General features: G+C 33.2%; 1 protein-coding gene across 1 annotated transcript in view; it reads right to left on the minus strand.

Moving 5' to 3' along the window:
* The window catches only part of CSMD3 (CUB and Sushi multiple domains 3), a 639,662-nt gene that overhangs the window by 587,223 nt on the left and 32,995 nt on the right, over nt 1-19,444 (minus strand). Inside the window, exons 5-6 of the mRNA XM_074202120.1 lie at nt 16,723-16,911; nt 1,553-1,669 (exon numbers count right to left, since the gene is read on the minus strand). Coding sequence (XP_074058221.1) covers nt 1,553-1,669; nt 16,723-16,911 — 306 coding nt within the window. The remainder of the gene's footprint in view (nt 1-1,552; nt 1,670-16,722; nt 16,912-19,444) is intronic.

Raw genomic sequence — 19,444 nt, forward strand, 5'->3', positions numbered from 1 at the left:
TACCAAAAAAAAAAAAAAAAAATAGAAGACTCTTATTTTCAGGAGTTTACAATTTAACCAGGGAAACAAAATTTAAAAATAGCTAAAGATAATTTTAAAAGTAAATAATATTAGAAAATTATCAGAGCAGAGTGGATGAGGGACATTCCTTGAATCAGGAAGAGTTGAGTTCAAGTTCACTTTTGATAAATACCGGGTGGGTGTACACTGAGAGTCTCTGCACTATTGAGTGTTCAAGGTAACTATCTAAAACTATAAAAGTTGTTGAAAAATGCCTGTTTTTGTTGGTGAATAAGTTTTCTACAAGGAGAGTTCCCAATAGGTATGCTATTTCAAGTCATAATTTCCCATTTTCCCAAAAGAAAACATTTTCAGTGTTCATAATAAAATATTAATTATATATAGATGGTATGGATGTATGCATGAGTGAACACATATGTGTATGTGGGTAGTGTCCACTAAAGTTTTACTCTGATCCACAATTCACAATTTAACAATAACAATCACATCTGTTATGTGAAATGATTTTAGGATCTAAAAGGTTCTGAAAATTGAAGGAATACTCATAATACAAAGAACAAGCAGAACAGATTGAAGTTATTCACAAGAATCGTAATTGAAGATGCTGATGAACCCTGGGTTCTGAGTATAGTGATTCAATTCACAACATTTTATGACATTATTATATAAGTAGAGAGCTAACAGTTCTTCAATTGACTTGCCACTCTTTGGGCTCTGGCTAAAAAATTTTCTCACATAAGTTTTCTGAAAGAGAAGCCAAGTTGAAGCTATCTTCTACTTAAATTCAATCAAGTGTTCAATCACTAATTTACTGAGTATTTCCAGGTAATGGGTACCATATTAGTCACTCAGAAAATACATTCAAAGATAAAAAAAAAAAAACCTCTATTCTCTAGAAATATAAGTTCTGGAGATTTTATATTATAGAGGGGGGAAATCACATTTCATTTCCTTTTAAGCTGATTTAGGCAGGAGAAAATGGAGTATTCTCCTCTTTGGGGAGAAATGGAGGGAGACAAGCATGTATTAGAATTTCTAATTCTATATAATTATAATAATTCTAATTCTAATTAATTCTAAAGGGTGTGAAAACGTGAAGATATATCCCCTCCTTATTCCAGTGGCAGAGTTTGTGGGTGGAGTCTGTGAAGTCAAAATGTTTCAATTTCCAACAATTTGATGTGTATTCTTTAAGGGTAACTGTCCACATCAGGAAGTCAGAATTTTGGGAGAGCCAGGTTATTGCAATCTACTTTTTCTAGCCTACTCTCAAATACCAGAAAGGGCAAGAAACTTACAGGGAGAGAGGCATAAGTCTCTATTTTGAACCAAAGCAAGCAAGCCTCTGATTTAGAATACTGCCCATACTTGATTTTCTGCTGCCATCCCATAAATGTAATTCTTTGTACAAAATTCAGTGCTAATTTTTTTTGACTCAAAGGAAATATTTTTCTTGATATAATAAAACAAAAACTGATGCCATTAAAAACTTCACAAACTAACCAAATCATTATTGCATGAAAAATATTACCTTTTCCATGGGTTACATCTACAGTCCATGTACAATTCAAAGAATTTGGATAGAATTCAGGGTATCCAGGAGATAAAATTGTTCCGCTGGGTCCTCGAACATCACCTCCACATAATGCTGATAATAAAACAAATACAACCATGTGATCAGTCTTGTTACAGTCGGAAATGATGAAAAGTCTAAAAGAATCTTGTCTCTATTAAAATATAATAAGCCAGAGTCTCATGGCTAAGCTACTTCCTATTAATCATCAAGGTCTCACCATCCAACAAAATAATTTTGTGTACTGTAGCAATAATACAGGAGATGGTAAATTGTAACCTGGAAGGGTTAAATGAATACCTAAGAGAATAAGGCTTAACATTTTATATGAGAATTTTAATGATTTGCTTAGCTCATATGTTTTTAATTATAAGCTACATTTGCATAAATTCCTGGAAATTAAACATGACTAATTAATTGTTGAGCAGTACTTGTTATGAAGTATTAGAAAATGAATTGTTAATTATACTAAATTGTTCATTACAGAATCCTAAAGGAATACGTCATTCTTTGTGAATTTTCATTTAGAACACAAAATTATTACAATATCTTTTTTTGTATTTCTTTTATTTAATATTTATTCTCATTTTGTACAAATAATTTTTTATATATTAATAAAATATTCTCTAGATCTTCTACTAAGGCATATAATCCATGTAATCTAGCTTCAAAATATTAAAGACATATTAAATTAAAATATTTTAAAGTACTCAGTAATTGATGGAAATTAAATAAGAGATACTTATGCGTGGCAGTGCTATGTTGGCTAAAAAACCTCAGCAGTTTTGGATTGAAAGGGCCACAACCCAATGACCACAAGAAAAAAGAAAGCTTTCCAAGAAAATATTACAATCAAAATTAAGTGAAGCAAACTAAAGATAAAAACAAAAGTGGCAGTGATATGAGGGGAGTTTATAGAGACTTGTATTATGGTCATTAAAATTTCTCTTCCCTTCCTTTTCCCTTTCCTCACCATCTATGGAGCAGAAGGAATTATTTCCTGGGTATTGGTTCTCTTCTGACTGAAGTTGTTTTATCAAAATTCGCAAGTTCCATAGTTAATGTTTCCTTTTGAAATATTTTTCTATTAGTAGTTTCCACATAATCTGGATTTATAAAGAATGTGCTTGAATATGTATCTTTCCATTAATATGCTCCTCTGCCACCTCCATATGATATGAAGGCAATTAAATAAATAATAGACTGATAGATAGAATTCCAATAACATTTATGTAGTACTTACTTTAGTCCGGGTACTGTTCTAAGCACTTCACAAATGTTATCTCATTGATCAATAGTATGTCAGTTGATGAAACTGAGGCAAATAATGGCTAAGTGACTTTCCCAGGGTCACATATATTTTTCTAGTCTATGCTGGAAAGGCACAAGCTTTGCCAAGTTCTATTAAAATGGAAAATCTTCAAGTTGAGGACCAGAGATGATATTTAAAAAGCAGATTAATCAAATATCTCTCTTATTCACATGATTCTACCACAGAGGAATTTTTTCTTAATTATGTAAAGGAAAAAAATTCTGTTATTCTAACTGGATTCTTTTTCAAAGATTCCCATATTCATCTATTCTCTGATAATTCATGTAGAAACTTAGGTAATGGTACAGTAAATAAACAATCTTAACAAAAATTGTGCTATTCAACAACTTAACAACCAGCAAGAGGTTTGACTATTTTTCGATACAAATTCTCATCATTAAGTTTAACAGAGAAAACAAAACAAAACAATTGGGTTCAATGTCAAAGCAGAAAAATGCCAATCTAAATAATTTCTTTATATAGATATGATCCCTGCCTTGGTAGATTTTTGATGAAGTCTCTCTTAGAACGATGAAGGTAGTTTTGATAAAAAAAAAAAAACAAAACAAAACCTCTTGTAGAGCAAGGAACATGATAGCCTCAGTAATACCTCATTCATGTCATTATGTAGACATGTCTGCCTACTCTACATTTTGTTTCTTTATTTTGTTTTTAGGTTTTTGCAAGGCAAATGGGGTTAAGTGGCTTGCCCAAGGCCACACAGCTAGGTAATTATTAAGTGTTTGAGACCGGATTTGAACCCAGGTACTCCTGACTCCAGGGCTAGTGCACCACCTAGCTGCCCCCCCTACTCTACATTTTGAGACAATTTTTATAATCTCTTGGTCCAAAAATTTCAGTCTGTACCTCTTTTGGGTTTTTTGTGTATTTTATTACTGAACCCTGAACTGTGTCTATCTTCTTGGGCTCTAACTCTGTTTGTGCTTTCCTGGCTAAATTAGATCATTAAACAATGACTCCTAGCAATGTGTTTCTTATGTTCAATCTTATTAAACTCTCCAAAGTTACTAATCATCTCTTAATGGGAAAATCCAATGATCTTTTCTCAGTCTTCATTTACTTCAAAACTTGCCACTTCTGACACTGCTGCTTACCCTCTTCTCCATGATATTTTCTTTTTTCTGGGTTTTTGGAACCACTCTCCTATTTCTCCTCCTGTTTTGTAGACTATTTCTCATTCTCCTTTGCTGAATTCTCAACTAGGTCATACCCTTTCCATCTCATGGGCTCCCAAGGATTTAATCATCATTTCTATGCTGATTATTCTTAAATCTACCTATACTATATTAACTTCTCTTCTTATCTCCACTTTCACATCTTCCATTTTTCCCATTGGAGATTCAGTAGACATCATAAGCTCAACATATTAAAAACTGAACTCATCTTTCTCCCAATACCATCATCCCATAACTTTCCTTTTACTATAGAGGGCAATAATATTCTTCCAGTCCTTTGGGCTTGCAATTTAGGTATCATTCTGCACTCTCCACCATCTCTTACTTTTCATCTCTTATCATTGCCAAGACCTCTCAATTTCACCTTTTCATCTCTCAAAAGCATCCCCTTTTTCTCCTCTGAAATGGACCCTACTCCATGAAGGTCTCTCTTTCCTTCTTCAGCTAGAGTGATTTTCCTAAAGCTCAGATCTGACCATTTCACCCTCTTTCCTCAATCTCTCAATAAACTCCAAAGGTTTTCTTTTACCTTTAGGATTAAATATGAAATCTTTTGCTTGCCATTTACGAACTTTTATAGCATACCCCTTCCTTTTACCTTTCTAATCTCATTTTACTGCCCCCCCACACACTCTTGGATACATTGACATTGGCCTTCCTGTTATTCCTCAAACTCCATCTCTCAACATTAGGTATACTCTCAAATAACCTGTTCCCCATTCCTGGAATGATTTTTCTCCTCATCTCCACCTATTTTAATATCAACTAAAAATCCATTTTCTATAGGAAGCATTTCTAAATCCTCCTTAATTCTAATATCTCCCTTCTTTTTTTTATTTTTCCTGTTTAGTTTGTAAATATTTTGTTTGTGGTATCCCTTCATTAGCTTTAGAGCTCCCTGAGGTCAGGGACTGTCTTTTCCTATTTTCTGTATTTTCAGCACTTATGTGATACATGGAAGAAACTTAAATATTTATTGATTGAATCACTTAACTTTTATGAGATTATTTCTTTATTTGTAATAAAAGACAATAAACAATTATTTGTGTTGCACAGTGGATAGAGCACTGGCCCTGGAGCCAGGAGGACCTGAGTTCAAATCTGGCCTCAGATACTTAATAATTACCTAGTTGTGTGACCTTGGGCAAGTCACTTAACCCCATTGCCTTGCAAAAAAACACATAAAAACACAAAAAAACAATTATTTGTAGAGAATCACAGTTCTCCAAGAGGAGAAGCATAATTGAAGCAAGATATAATCCTTATCTTCAAGGAATTGAATATTTAGACATGGATACCATAAGCAATATTATCTGATATCTGTAATTTTGAGTGCAGAAAACCAAAATCCATAAAAGGTCTAAGAAGATAGGTTGGCACCAAGCAAAAAGAACAAGAAAAGTTTGATAGGAAGGTTGGTAAAATCAAAGTAAAATACGATTTTCTGATTCCTGACCTGCTTTTACCTCACTTACTACACTTCTACCCTCTTCCCATCTTGAATATTTAAACAGACTCTCAGATAATGTCCATAAGAGAAATCACTGTAATTGTGTTACCTATTAATATAAAGACTTTATAAATTTGATGCTTGGATCTCTAGTATATGTATATTTTTATATTTTAGCTATTTGAGTTTTTTTAAGTTTTTTAAAAGTAGATTTATAAAAGTTGTCCTCCACATCATCATCTCTACATTTCTGAATCTTCTGTCTTCCTTGAAAATTGAGTTCATATACCACCTCATGTGTATAGTCTTCCCTGAGTCCTTAGGCAGCTTTTATGAGGATGCCAGATAATTTAATTAACCAAATTTAATCACCAATTAGTGTTTCATATTTCCCATATATATTATATTACAAACCAGAATTATTTTGAATTTCTGATAATGATGCAGAAAAACCAGAGAGGCAGTTTGATGCAGTGAACAGGGACCTGGTCACTTATCAAATAAGACTATGATTCAAGACCCACAAGCTGACTAGTTGACTTTGGGCAAATCACTTAACTTCTCAGGGTCCCAAGCAACTCTTTGGGACTGAACATTATAAAGAAACTCACTACCTGGAATTGTCCTGGGCATTTCTTTACCAGGAAATTCTCTAAAACAGTTAAATCATAGTAAAATGCAAATCCCTACCTTTATCATAAAAATAACATCCAAGAAAAAATCTTTCTTCTCAGTTCTAATATAACACCTTTTCCAGAAAAACTTTCTTCATTCTTCTAGCTGAAAGTAATTTCTCCCTTCTTTGCACAAAGATAGAAGTTTGTTTTTTCTGTGATGGTACTCTATAACCTGTATTGTAATTTTATATATATATATGGGTTTTATCTCTATTCTAAGTTATAAATTCTATGATGACTGAGATTAAATCTTTTTGAAATTGAAAACTATATGAAGAATGGAATAAAATGAAAGATGTTATATAAATGGGAGCACTGTGATTTGAATACAGTATGTACTCAATAAAATGTACTCAAATGGCAATATGAAGAAATTTAAATATTTCCATTTTATTCATCATTAAAAGCAGAATATAAAACTTAAAACATAATCAAATCAGAACAAATTTAATTGAATCAGAACATATCTTTCTAGTAAAGGATCAAAAGTCAATTGTAAGACAGTTGTTATTCTAAGGGAACTATTAAGAATACCATGATTGCTAATATCAGTGGAGTAGTCAACAAATCCGTTTTAAAAACATTTATTATTTCAAAATGACAGAATCTAGAGAGTCAGCATGATGTAATGGATAGGGGTCCTCCTGGCCTTATTGTTAACAAGATCTGGGTTCAAATTGACCTATAGTCAGTTATAAGCAAGAGAGCCAAATAGTTTCCTCTTTGCCTCACATTCTTCATTTGGTAAAAGGCAGGCTCGAGGCTTGATAGTCTTCTTACTTCTAGGTCCATGATAGAATAAAAGAAGGTTAAAAGATAACATTTTTGGTTGTAAGTCTTTGACCTATAGTTTTCTATCATTTATTATGTCATATGGAAAAAAGCCACCATAAAAGATTTAAATTGGTTCTCATACATTTTTTGGTATAAAATTTCATAAAAGTAAATATATGGTATGGTGGTAAATGCCAAGACTATTTTTTATGTGTGCTGACATTTTGAAGAATATGTACTTTTTTGTAGCTAAATCTATCTGTCTATATTTCTAAATGGAAAGAAAATGACCACCAAAACACTTTAAACACTATTTGAAGAGACCTAATTTAATTTAATTGTCATAGCATGGTCAAACGCATGTTTCACATGGAGTCATGAATTTCAGAAGGACTATAAACTTAGATGGGAAAAATACAATTTTATTTTTGTTAACTTCTACCTGCAAGTTTTTTCCCCTTTGGTTATTAAAAGATACTATTTTCTGTCAGGGTTCATTGACTTCCCCATACTACCAATGGGGTTCATGACAGAATAAAGGCCAAAAGTTTCTGGTAAAGAGGAATATTTATAGCAGTTGGACACAGATGCCACTTAAATTCTCTTTTTTTATATCTCAAATGCCCTCTATGACAGAGTTATAAAAAATTCAATTAAGATATCATAAAAGCAACACGTGAGTTATTTACATTGGGGTGGGAACAAAGGAGTTATCATCAACTACACATCACTCAACCATGGGATTATTACACAGATTGGATTATGTATTAATTTTATATATTTTGGGTCTTTGGAGACCCTTCACCACATTCTAGAATCTGAGGCTCAGAAAATTAAGGAACCTGACAATTAGTAAAAATCAAAGGGAAAATTAAATCAGTCCTGGATTCATGTTCTATATATTATATTGACTCAAAGTCAACATTGAAAGATAGTTTGACAGAATGTAGGACTTGATATAGGAAGACCTGTATTCAAAAACTGCTTCAAATACTTATTTGTTGTGTTATTTTGGTGTGCCTTTGTTTCTTCATTTGTAAAATGACAAGGTTGAACTAAAGTCTTAATGCTCCTTTCAACTTGAAATTTTTAATAATGAGGAAATTTTCTAGTAGAGTAGAAAAGGGACCTATCCTTTGTACTGTAGGGGTCATCTTTGTTTAACCATTGACTTAAATGAAGACAGGAATGTTTCTTAAAAATATAAATGATGGAAAACTTAGTGAGGAAAAAGTTATCATTTATACATTGGATTATAGTGGCTGAACCTTAAGATATGACAGAATACTAGATAGCATTAGATAAAGTAAAAATTAACATTCACAGAATGTCTTATACATCAGTCCCCCAGAATCAATTTCAAAAGTAGGAAATAGAAGAGTCATAGCTATACAATTTGTCTGAAAAAGAGCTAGAAGTATTAGTGTATTATAAATTAATAAAAGTAAATAGTGCAACTGACAAATAAAAAATCCAAACTTAGTTCTTTGACTTCATTAAAAGAAACCTAACATCCAGAAGGAGAAAAGGTATAGGACCACTGAATTCTTTTATTTTCAAGCACGAGAAAAAAATTTCAGTGCTAAGGACTATGTTTCATAAAGCAGAGCAGATACAAATGACCACATCCAGGATATTGAAGGGTCAGGAGATTATGGCAATGAAGATTAATTGAAGAAACTGGAATTTTTGCCTTGAAAAGAGATGACAACTATCTTCAAGTAGTTAAAGGACTGATTAAAATTATTCTGCTTCATCAGGAGGCAGAAGTATGAAATAATCTGAAATAGTGAAACAACTAATGGCTGCATTTCTAAAGCTTTAAATGTTTCAAAGTGTTTTTAAAATATTATCTCATTTTATCCCCACAACATCACTACAAGATGGGTGATTTATTATCCCCATTTTATAGATGAAGGAACTGAAGAAGACCAAAGTTAAATGACTTGACCAGGGTCACACCTCTGGTAAATAAGTAACTTAAGCAAGAGTTAAATTCAAGTCCCCTGTAGATTCAGAGTTCTAACCATTGTGGAACCTACATATCTTTAATGAAAAATAGTAATGAAGATATAACATAAGGAAGAATGTCCTAAAAATAAAAACTGTTCCAAACTGGAATAGGATAACTTAAAAAATAGGGAGTACCCAGGACTGAAATTGTTTAAATGAAGACTGGATAACCACTTATTAGAAGCACTATAATGCAATGGTGTCAGTCTCAAATATAAATGGGTACAACTAAATGTATATAAGAATCCCTGATTTTAATGACTTAGAAAATACATTATCTATGCCATATTGCATTTTTATTTATTTTGTTAAATATTTTCCTATTACATTTTAATCTGGTTTAGACCATACTCTGGACTGTTGGGGGCTACCCCCCCCCACAATTGTTTTGACACCTCTCCAGTGAGAGTATTCCTATTAAAGTGTGAGTTGAACTAATAAGTAATGTGCCATGTGTAAAGAATGCTGATCTGGAGTTATATGTAGTTATATGATCCAAGTTTGATTGCCACCTATTTCTTGCATGACTTTGGACAAATCATGTGACTTATAATTTAAATGAAAAAATTGGAATGTTTTATTTCTGGTATCTTTCTAGGTCTAAAAAAACTATGCTTCTACAGTCAGAGGATCTCAAGAGTTTCTCTCGGTGCTCATATTTTGTGAAAAGTAGGTTACCATAATGTCATGAACATGATCTGTTTGAACTTCAAATGAATGGCTAGCAAGTTTTACAGGCACTCTTTTGTATAGAGCGCAGAGAACAGGGTCAGGATTGGCTAACTGGTTTAGATTCCAAAAATATTGATTAATGTATTGCTTGTTGCTGTTTGTCCTTCATTCTCCAAGAAGACTGTAACATCAAGGAGATGATGCCATGACAAGCAAATGAAGCAGGGACTATGCAAAATGAGGGAAGGCTATGCAAAATCACCAGCTTCAATTTCTTCTCTGGAGACATCTGGGTGTAGTGGCCAGACATGAATTAAGATAACTGGAGGTGGCCCTAAGGACTACCTGGCCTTTTTAAAGCTAAAGATGTTAACAGGTCTCAGTGTTTGAAGGAACTATGTTGTTCAACTGGTCTGATCACTGAAAGGGTGTTGCTTCTGAAATTGAGACCAGGTTTAGTTTCTCTCCCTCTCTTCTCTTTTTTTCTTCCTTTCTACCCTTGTCTGCAGGTGCTCTGCTTAAAGAAATGTAAATTTTGATTTCTGAACCCTGGAAAAATATTTGGGGGGTTTATGTCCTCAAATCCCTCTGGTTCTTCTTGATTGGCCAACAATAGGTCCTAGACCAAGCCCAACTTATTCATTCCTTGGACCCTGATTTACTCAGAGTGAATGCAAATAACAATTGTTTCTGTTCTGGCCAGAAACCCTGAGGGTCTTTCCCTTCCAGATTGATTTGTATTTTTGACTAGGTAAAAGATACCATTTTTCCTTCAATTTTTTACTTAACTAAACCATTGAGTGGACTTTGCCTCAATCAAACTGGTTAATGCATTAATGCCATACTGAAAGAAAACCTCTAGTACATTGCTTTTGGACTCTGCCTTTGCCTTGCTCAGTCTGACAGTTTTATTGATGACTTTAGTGAATGCAAATATGATATTCTTTTTTAAGTTTTCATAGATAGACAGCTAATATACTAAATGGCAGAGATGGAATCCAAAATGAACTTGGCAGTTACAGAGAATCAGGCTACATGGAGGATCATCTACATCACAGATCTCATTACATTATCTCCCCCAATCTACCTTTTTTTTAAACTTCCTTATTAATTTTTGGGGACACCATGCTCCTTCAACAATATGAATGCCATCTTTGTGCCTTTAATATTCTTCACTGTGCACTTCCAATCAATTAACACATTTTATTAATTCTACCTTCACTTTTCACATCTGTGCTTTTTATCTGCTTAGATAAAAACAACTACTACTCTAATTCGGACTAAACATTTCTTGCCTGTATTATTATAAGGGTTTCTTAATTGGTCTGCCTCCATCAGTGCTCTATTCTCTCCAATCTAACTTCCATAAATATGTCAAAATATATTTCCTAAAGGGTAAATAAACCAAATTATTAATCCCTGAGTTAAGACATTCTAAATTCTAAGGACTCCATATTGACTCTAAAACCAAAACCAAATATTATTTCAATTTTACCTCATATTTTAAAAATATTTATTTTGGGGTGATTTTTAATAGTGTATATATATATATATATATATTTATCAATATGGTATAATAAGAGGTGTTCTAAAAGCATTGAATATTAATGTTGGGGTTTGGGTATGTTCAGGGAGAACTAGTACCTCTGGTGTAAGGCGGCTGAACCCTTTCTGAGCTCCATTCTATCTTTGATGTGAACCTTATCTGCTTAACTCATCTGTGGCTCCAAGAATCTGTAGAATGCACAATGGGCACACCTTGTAAATTGTTTCAATCAACTGACTAGAAAAGGTTGAGGATAACCCAGGGGTCTCAAAGCTATCAGTCAGTTATAGGAGTGTCTATGCTAAGTATATATACATACATATATATATATATATATATATATATATATATATATATATATTTCCCCTGGTGAAATGGACTGATGAGAAGAATTTATTTCAACAGCCATAAAGACAACTGAAACAAGCATTGCAGAGTTCTAAGAGTTTAGTTAGACATCGGAGATGCCATGATTATTCATTGTATCTAGAATTATCCTGACTCTGTCCTGGCATTGGACTGTTATGATTCTGGAGGACAGAGTGAAGTATACAACTTTATGCAATTCTGCCCTACTTAAATCCCATTTATGCTTGAATTAAATGAAATCATGCATACCATTTTATCACTTTTACCTATTTCAAAGTCTGGTAGGTATAGGGAAGTGACAAAGAAACAGGTACAGATACAATGGGAATTATAGTCACGACTGTACACAGGTGACCCAGACCATAGGGTCATATTCTCACTGGAAACAGCAGGGGATTTAAGGATTTAAGGATCACACTGCTCACTTCCTGGTGTGAAGGAGCTAGAAAAGATGCCCCAATTATTGTCTGTTTATCCAACCCTATCTGATTATTACAGTAGATAGAGATCCCAACTTGCAGTCAGCATATGCACACACACACACACACACACACACACACACATACACGGAACAAAAACTTTTGAAAAGATGATTCCACTAATCATTGGAATATGAAATGTGTATTCGTTTATAGACAACACAAAATTCAGTGGACATGAAAGATGAACAACTCTTGTTATAGCAGAAGCCAGCAGCTATTACATTCAAATAGCTAAAAAGATATCATCCATACTGGATTCATCCTCAATGAAAAAGGCTGGTAAATGGAGGCAAGCTTGCTGAAATCAGAGCTAGGAGTGAAAACAGTGAAGGAGAGTTCCATGAAGCTGTTGTAGGTTTTATAATTAAATTCAATTTACTCAACAAGCTTGTATGCCTAGCAAAAAGAATGAGATAGTTGTTGCCATTGCAGGAAAATGCCATGCCACCATTGTCAGTGCCTATTCCATAATGAACTTTGTTGAGTTCAAAGAAAAATTCCATAAAGACATGGACCCCCTTATCATCAATGTGCTTAAAGAGGATGAGTTGGTAATTCTGGGTGAATTTAATACCAGAGTAAGTTCAGACTATCAGACTACCTGACTATCAGAAATAGAGTTGGAATCACCAAAAGCAATAGTGACTTATTACTGAAGACTTGTGTTTGTCATGACTGTCTCATAACCTACATTGTCTTCAATATATTCAAATGCAATAAAACTTCATGAATGTACCTTTTCAACAGACATTGCCATGTAATAGATGAGAAAAGACAGAACAGGATGTGAGAGTGTAAAGGCAATATATGACACAGAGTGCTAGACTGATCACAGACTTCTCTTCTCCAAGCTAAATACTCAACAAAAGTGGTGGCCCCAAGACAAAATTACAGTAGAAGAATTGATGTCAACAGATTAGAGAACTCCTCTAAACTGGAACAGTTTTTTGTTAACTTGGAGGGAAAGCTGAGCCAACACACTGCTGGCAAGAATGAAGCAGAAAAAAAGGCAGCTTTCAGAGGCTGCATTCGCTCATCTCAGTCAGAACATTTGGACATATAAAGACTTGTTTGATGAAAATTGGGGAAATTCAGAAGCTACAAATTGAAAAATTAGAACTACACAGAGGGTTTACCAGCAGGCTAGTTCATCCATCTTTAAGAAGAAAGCATTTGATTCCAGCAAAAGTAAAGTACAAGTGAAGCTTAGAGAGATGCAGAATTCTTGGCTCAATAAGAAGGCAGATGGATTCAGGTTATACTGATAAAAATAATCCAAAGAGCTTTTATAATGACCTGAAGTCTATTATGGGCTAAAGACCTATGGTGTATCTCAACTACTCAGTGCTGATAGAGCCACATTGATTAATGATAAAGGCATGATCCTAGAGAGATGGGCTGAACATTGCCATAGTGATCTCAACAGAGCATCATCAATCAATGCTGAAGCCATTGACCATTTACCAACTGAAGAAGAGGTTTTAAATGTAATTAGGTTCCTTTCATGTGGCAAAGCACCTGGTGTTGATTCTATTCCAGTTGAGATTTACAAGGTGGGGGAGGGGTTCATTGATCATACAAAGCTGACTAAAATTTTCTGGGTTATAAGGCAAGAGGAGGTTATCCCCAGGAGTTCAAGAATAACTCGCTTATATAGGAGGTACACATACACACTCACATATACATGCACACACACACACACACACACACACACATATATTTGAGAGAGAGAGAGAGAAAGGTAAAGGGAATAGATTGCTCTGCGATAATCACAAGAGGGTATCTCTCTTAGATACTGTTGGCAAGGTGCTTACCAGTCCTCCCTTAATAAGTTGATCCTTTACTTGGAAGATGCTCATTTACCTGAGGCTTCAGAAAGGGCCTAAGAATGATCAATACGGTGTTTGACAACTCCAGGAAAAGTACAAGAAGGGGAGAACAGAGGTCTGTATACAACAGTTGTAGATCTGACCATAGTCTTTGATACTGTCAGTAATGAGGGCTTATGGAAAATTATATCAAAATTTGTTGGCCTGGAAAAGTTCATCATTATTGTATATCAGTTCACAATAGCATCCTTGCCCAATTATGTATAATGAATAATGCTCTCATGATTTCTCAGTCATCAATGGAGTAAGACAAAACTGTGTGCTTGCTCCTGGGCTTTTTTTCATGATGTTTTCAGTCATGTTGTCAAATATTTTTAATGAGGACAAACATGGCATCAAGTTCAGTTATCACATTGTTGGTAAAATTTTCAACCTCAGAAGGCTTCAAGTTAAAAATACAGTAGAGTGTTAGGCTATCATTCTGTGTTTGTGGATGATTCTAAACTCAATGAGGCCTCTGAAGCAGAAATTCAATAAAATTTGGATCGATTTTTTGCTACTTGTGCTAACAAAACCCAAGAAAACACAGGTGCTCCATCAAGACCATTCATATGTAGAACCATTGATTACAGCAGATGGAGATGTTTTGAATAAAGTGGATAAGTTCAATTACCCTGGCAGTATACTTTCCAGGGATATATGCATTGATTATGAGGTTGATGCATATACATTTACAGAGCTAGCCTCATATCAGGAGGTTCCAAAAGAAAATGTGGGAGAGAAGAAACATTAGACTGACTACCAAACTACAGTCATTGGGCTGACTTCATTGCTCTATGTCTATGAAACCTGAACAGTATAGCAGCACCATGCCAGGAAACTGAATCTTTCCATTAAAAAAATTAAGAAGATTCTGAAGATCCCTTGGCAGGATAAGATGCCAGACTCTGATGTCTTTTCTCAAATGAAGCTGCCAAGCATTCAAATTCTACTGCAGACCACGTTGATTGAATACCAAACATACTCTTGCCAAAAAGATGATTTTATGACAAACAGTTACATGGTGGTTAGAAAAGGTAATACAAGTACACTCTCAAAGTCTCTTTTAAGAAATTTGGAATTGATTGTATGACATGAGAGACACTAACAAATGATTGCCCACTATAGCATGCCCTCATCAGAAAGCAGACTTGAAGTAAAGAAATATGAGATGTGCAAGTTTAGAGTGATAATTCAGACCAGATATTCACATGGTCTATTTGTGCTTGATGTGAGGTAGAGAATTTCAAATTCAGATTGGTCTCATCAGCCACAAGTCAGACACTGAACTTTGACTCTAACATAGTGATGTCATTTTAATCCATTTTGAGGATGAAGAATAACCAATCAACATAATTAAACTATTAAAGCTTAAAAACCACACTAAGAATTTTAGAATTCTCTTTCTATGGCATACTTGCAAATGAACACTTAGGGTGTATATAATTGTTTTTTGCTGTAACATCATCAAAAATCATTGGAGATCAGTGCTAGAAGTAATAGGGAACGACTGTCTATGAGCAAGGGAATTATATAATCAGACCTTTACATTAGGAGTATCACTCTGAAACTAAGTCAAAGGAGGAATTGAATAGTGAGATGCTCAAAACCAAAAGAGAACTTAGTTTCATTGACTATTAAAAAGAAAAAATGCTTTAATGGAACTTTTTAGAATTATAATATTAACAAAATATTTAGCAGCAAGCATGGTCTGACTACTTCCAGAAAAGGAAACACAATTGAACTCTTCACAATTTAGATCTGGGTTAAAATTGTTAGAAATAGAATTTTTTTTCTTTTCATTATTCTTCCAGGAGGTTATTCATTCTGTGATGATTTATGTATTCATTTCTTTTTATCACAGCAACTCCTAAAGATTGACTAGTAAGGCTCAGAAGGGAGGGGTGGGGGGAAAGATGCATTTATGTAAGTAGGAAAAATACTCCTGCTAATGATATCACACAATATTGAAAAAATAAAGAAGTATTAAAATTTATAATAATAAGTATTAAAAATTATTATAATCCAGAGTATAGTTGTTCAGTTATTTCTGACTCTTTGAGATCAGTTGGTTTTTCTTGGCAAAGATAATAGAGTGATTTGCCATTTCCTTCTCAAGCTCATTTTTACAAATAAAGAACTGAGGCAAAAAGGGCTAAATGAGACCCCTAGGTTCACACAAAGGCCAGATTTGAACCCAGAAATGTGAGTAATGTGGAATTTCAGACCCAGTGGGCAGAGACCCACTGTTTCACTTAGCTGCTACTTTTATAAATCATTTTAAACTACATTGTTTCTCTCTTTGATGATGATTCTTTTTAAACCCAGTGCATTTAAATAAAATGACACCTTAATTTCTCCATGACCAATTTGTCAAAGGCATTTATCAAGTGCCCACGGTGTATGATGCACTGTGCTTAAATGGTAGGGGGAAATTTAGAAAGAAAATAGTCCTGGACCTCAAAGAATTGACAATCTTTTGGAAGAAACTCTTTTGTGTGTGTGTGTGTGTGTGTGTGTGTGTGTGTGTGTGTGTGTGTGTGTGTGTGTGTATACAATGCAGAATATATGCAAAGTAAATTAAACAAGATTTTTTTATGAAGGGGTGCAGGGAGATATTACCAGGCTAAGAGATTTGGGTAAAGTTTTGCATAGGAAGTAATGTTTGAACTGAGTAATTCAAACCCATTTAACAAATATGTAATATATGTCTGTTCCACATGCTGTGCACTGCACACTCACAAAAAATATAATTTCATTAATTTTTACCATCACAAGTTGGGAGTGGATGACTCCACCAATGGTTTTTTTCACATAGAAGAGGTTCTTCATGGCTTAACCTATAACCTGGATCACAACTAAATGACACAGTGGAACCTATGGAGAAATCATGACCATAACGTCGTCCATGTACTGGTATTCCAGGATCCAAACAAGAATATGTGTTAACTGTAACACCTAGAAAATAAAGAAAAAATAAATAATCAATAATAAAAAATATATAAATAAAGAAATAATAAAAATATATACATAAATATATATACATATCAATGGGTAAGAAAGAAAGATGCTATGATTTCCTCATGTCATATATGGCTACTGATCTTTTCACATTAGTTTTCATTATATTGAATTAGCTGCACAGACTGTTTTACTTATTAGTCAGGAACCCAGAAAAATTCAAAAAAGGTATGATACTAACTTTGAGAGTAATTCCATTGAACCAAAGATTATTAAGTGATTACTTTCTGCAAAGCACTATGTTAGGCATTGAAGGAAACAGACAAAAAAAATGAATTCCTATCCCCAATCAGCTTACTTTCTACTATGAGGATTCATATAAACAGATAAGTATAAACATTAAAATTTAAGAATGTAAAGACCACTAAGGATGAGAAAGTCTTCAAATTTTCTCATTTTGCAGCTTCTTTCTTCTGCATGTTATTTTGTTTCTTCAGTTTCTAAAAATTTTTTTTGCTGAAGCTCAACTTTTAATTGTTCTTTTGTCTGATCTAAATAAACCATTTTATTTTGGGGGTATGTGTCCTTTGGAAAATCTTCTGAAGTATATTAACCCCTTCTCATTAATAAAAGATTAAAATAAAGTACACTGGACCACAAAGCAAACCATTTATATTGAAATACTATTATCAGAATATTATTTTTAAATGTTCTCAGATACTAAGAGTAAAAATTCCTGTTATGTGATCCCTTTATTCTACAGTTTCTTTGTTCAATTCCATGTTCTAATCTAGATACAATAATTTTGCTTGATCTGGTAGAAGTTAGTCTACTAATTCTCAGAATCTATGTATTAGGTAGTTTTGTATATGAATGACCATATCTATTTTCACTCTAGTGCCCAAAATTCTTTCTCACACTCACACTCAACTTTAATTGCTGACACTTACAAAAGATTTCAGAAGACCTTTTCATGTTCTTTATACATGACAGACTAAGGATAGATATTTATGTTTTATATTGTTAAAAAGAGCAGAATCTATATATATATATATATATATTTAAAAATTCCAAGTTCACAGAAACAAAAATAAAAATCTTTATCTTCATTAAAAATCTATTGAAAAAGCAAAAAAGAATAAAAGTTTTACTTAAGCTTCCTATCTACATATTTTCACTCTATTTTTGAATAGGGCAATTTAACATAATGATGTTTTTACTGAAAATGAAAATTATAAAACAGAAAATATTCATTCTCTAAGGTAAGCAATAATTAATCATTTCCATAGAAAAATGGATAAAACTAAATTACCATACATCATGGAGAATATATTCATTACATTCTGTTTAACTTGTGGAAAAAAGTTGTAGTAATAGAATGGATGCACTTCATTATCCAAATAATCCAAGACAAAATATATGAAATCATATTGGAGGTACAAGTGCAAGTATAGCATCCTTACATCCTTACACAGGCAAAAACTTGGCATATTATAAAAAGGTGATAAAAAAGAATGATAATAATAATAAGATTTATATAGCATTTATCTAGCTTTATACTAAGTACTTTATAATAATTATCTCACTTTTTCACAATAACACTTAGGGGTAAGTGCTATTATTGTTCCCATTTTATAGATGAGGAAACTAAGGCAAACAGAAGTTAAGTGACTTGCCTATGGTCACACAGCTAGTATCTGAGGCAGGATTTGAACTTAGGTTTTCCTGATTCTTAGCCCAGCACTCTCGCTATTAGAAGAGACCTAGGTTTAAGTTCATGCTATGTCCTTTTACTAGACACATATATGCTTTTTTAAAAATTCACTTGTAATTAATTCTTACCTTCTTCATTTGAATAACAGAGTTCATAATACTTTTATATAATGCTGTAGTGAGTAAAATGCACTGTTAACCATAAAGGGTGATATAAATAAGAACTGCTTATCGATAATGGTAATCTTTTAAAAGATAAGTTTTGGTGAGAGGCATTGTTTCATTTAACCCAAGTGTATTGATTGGTCTATTAATAATACATACTTATTACCTATATGTCTCAATCCTGAACTTTCTGAAGTGTTATAGAATGTATTATTCTCCAAAATGAGATGCAAAAACCATAATATTATCTACTTGGAAGATATTTTTTGTATTTTTCTTTATGTTTTAATCATGTGTATGATATTTATATATTGACAAATTAAAACAAGTCATGTTTCAAATAACACAAGACCAGTGAAATATACCACCAAAATATACACATACATATACATCTTATATGTATATTTATTCCATCTAAACCTATATATTAAATGCATATGATATGTAAAGCAATGAAGATGCAAATACAAAAAAAAAATAGAAAAAAGAAACCTAGTTCCCATCTTCAGGAAGCTTACTCTCTACTTGGAGAGTACACATAAACAGATAAGCAAATACATTAAATAGAGAGGCTATTTTTCCTGAAAAAGAAAAGACTGAAGGAAGCATGACAACTGATCTTTGGGGATTTGAAAGTGTGGATTAAATCTTT

The sequence above is a fragment of the Macrotis lagotis genome, chromosome X, assembly GCF_037893015.1.
Source record: "Macrotis lagotis isolate mMagLag1 chromosome X, bilby.v1.9.chrom.fasta, whole genome shotgun sequence".
NCBI lineage: Eukaryota > Metazoa > Chordata > Mammalia > Peramelemorphia > Peramelidae > Macrotis > Macrotis lagotis.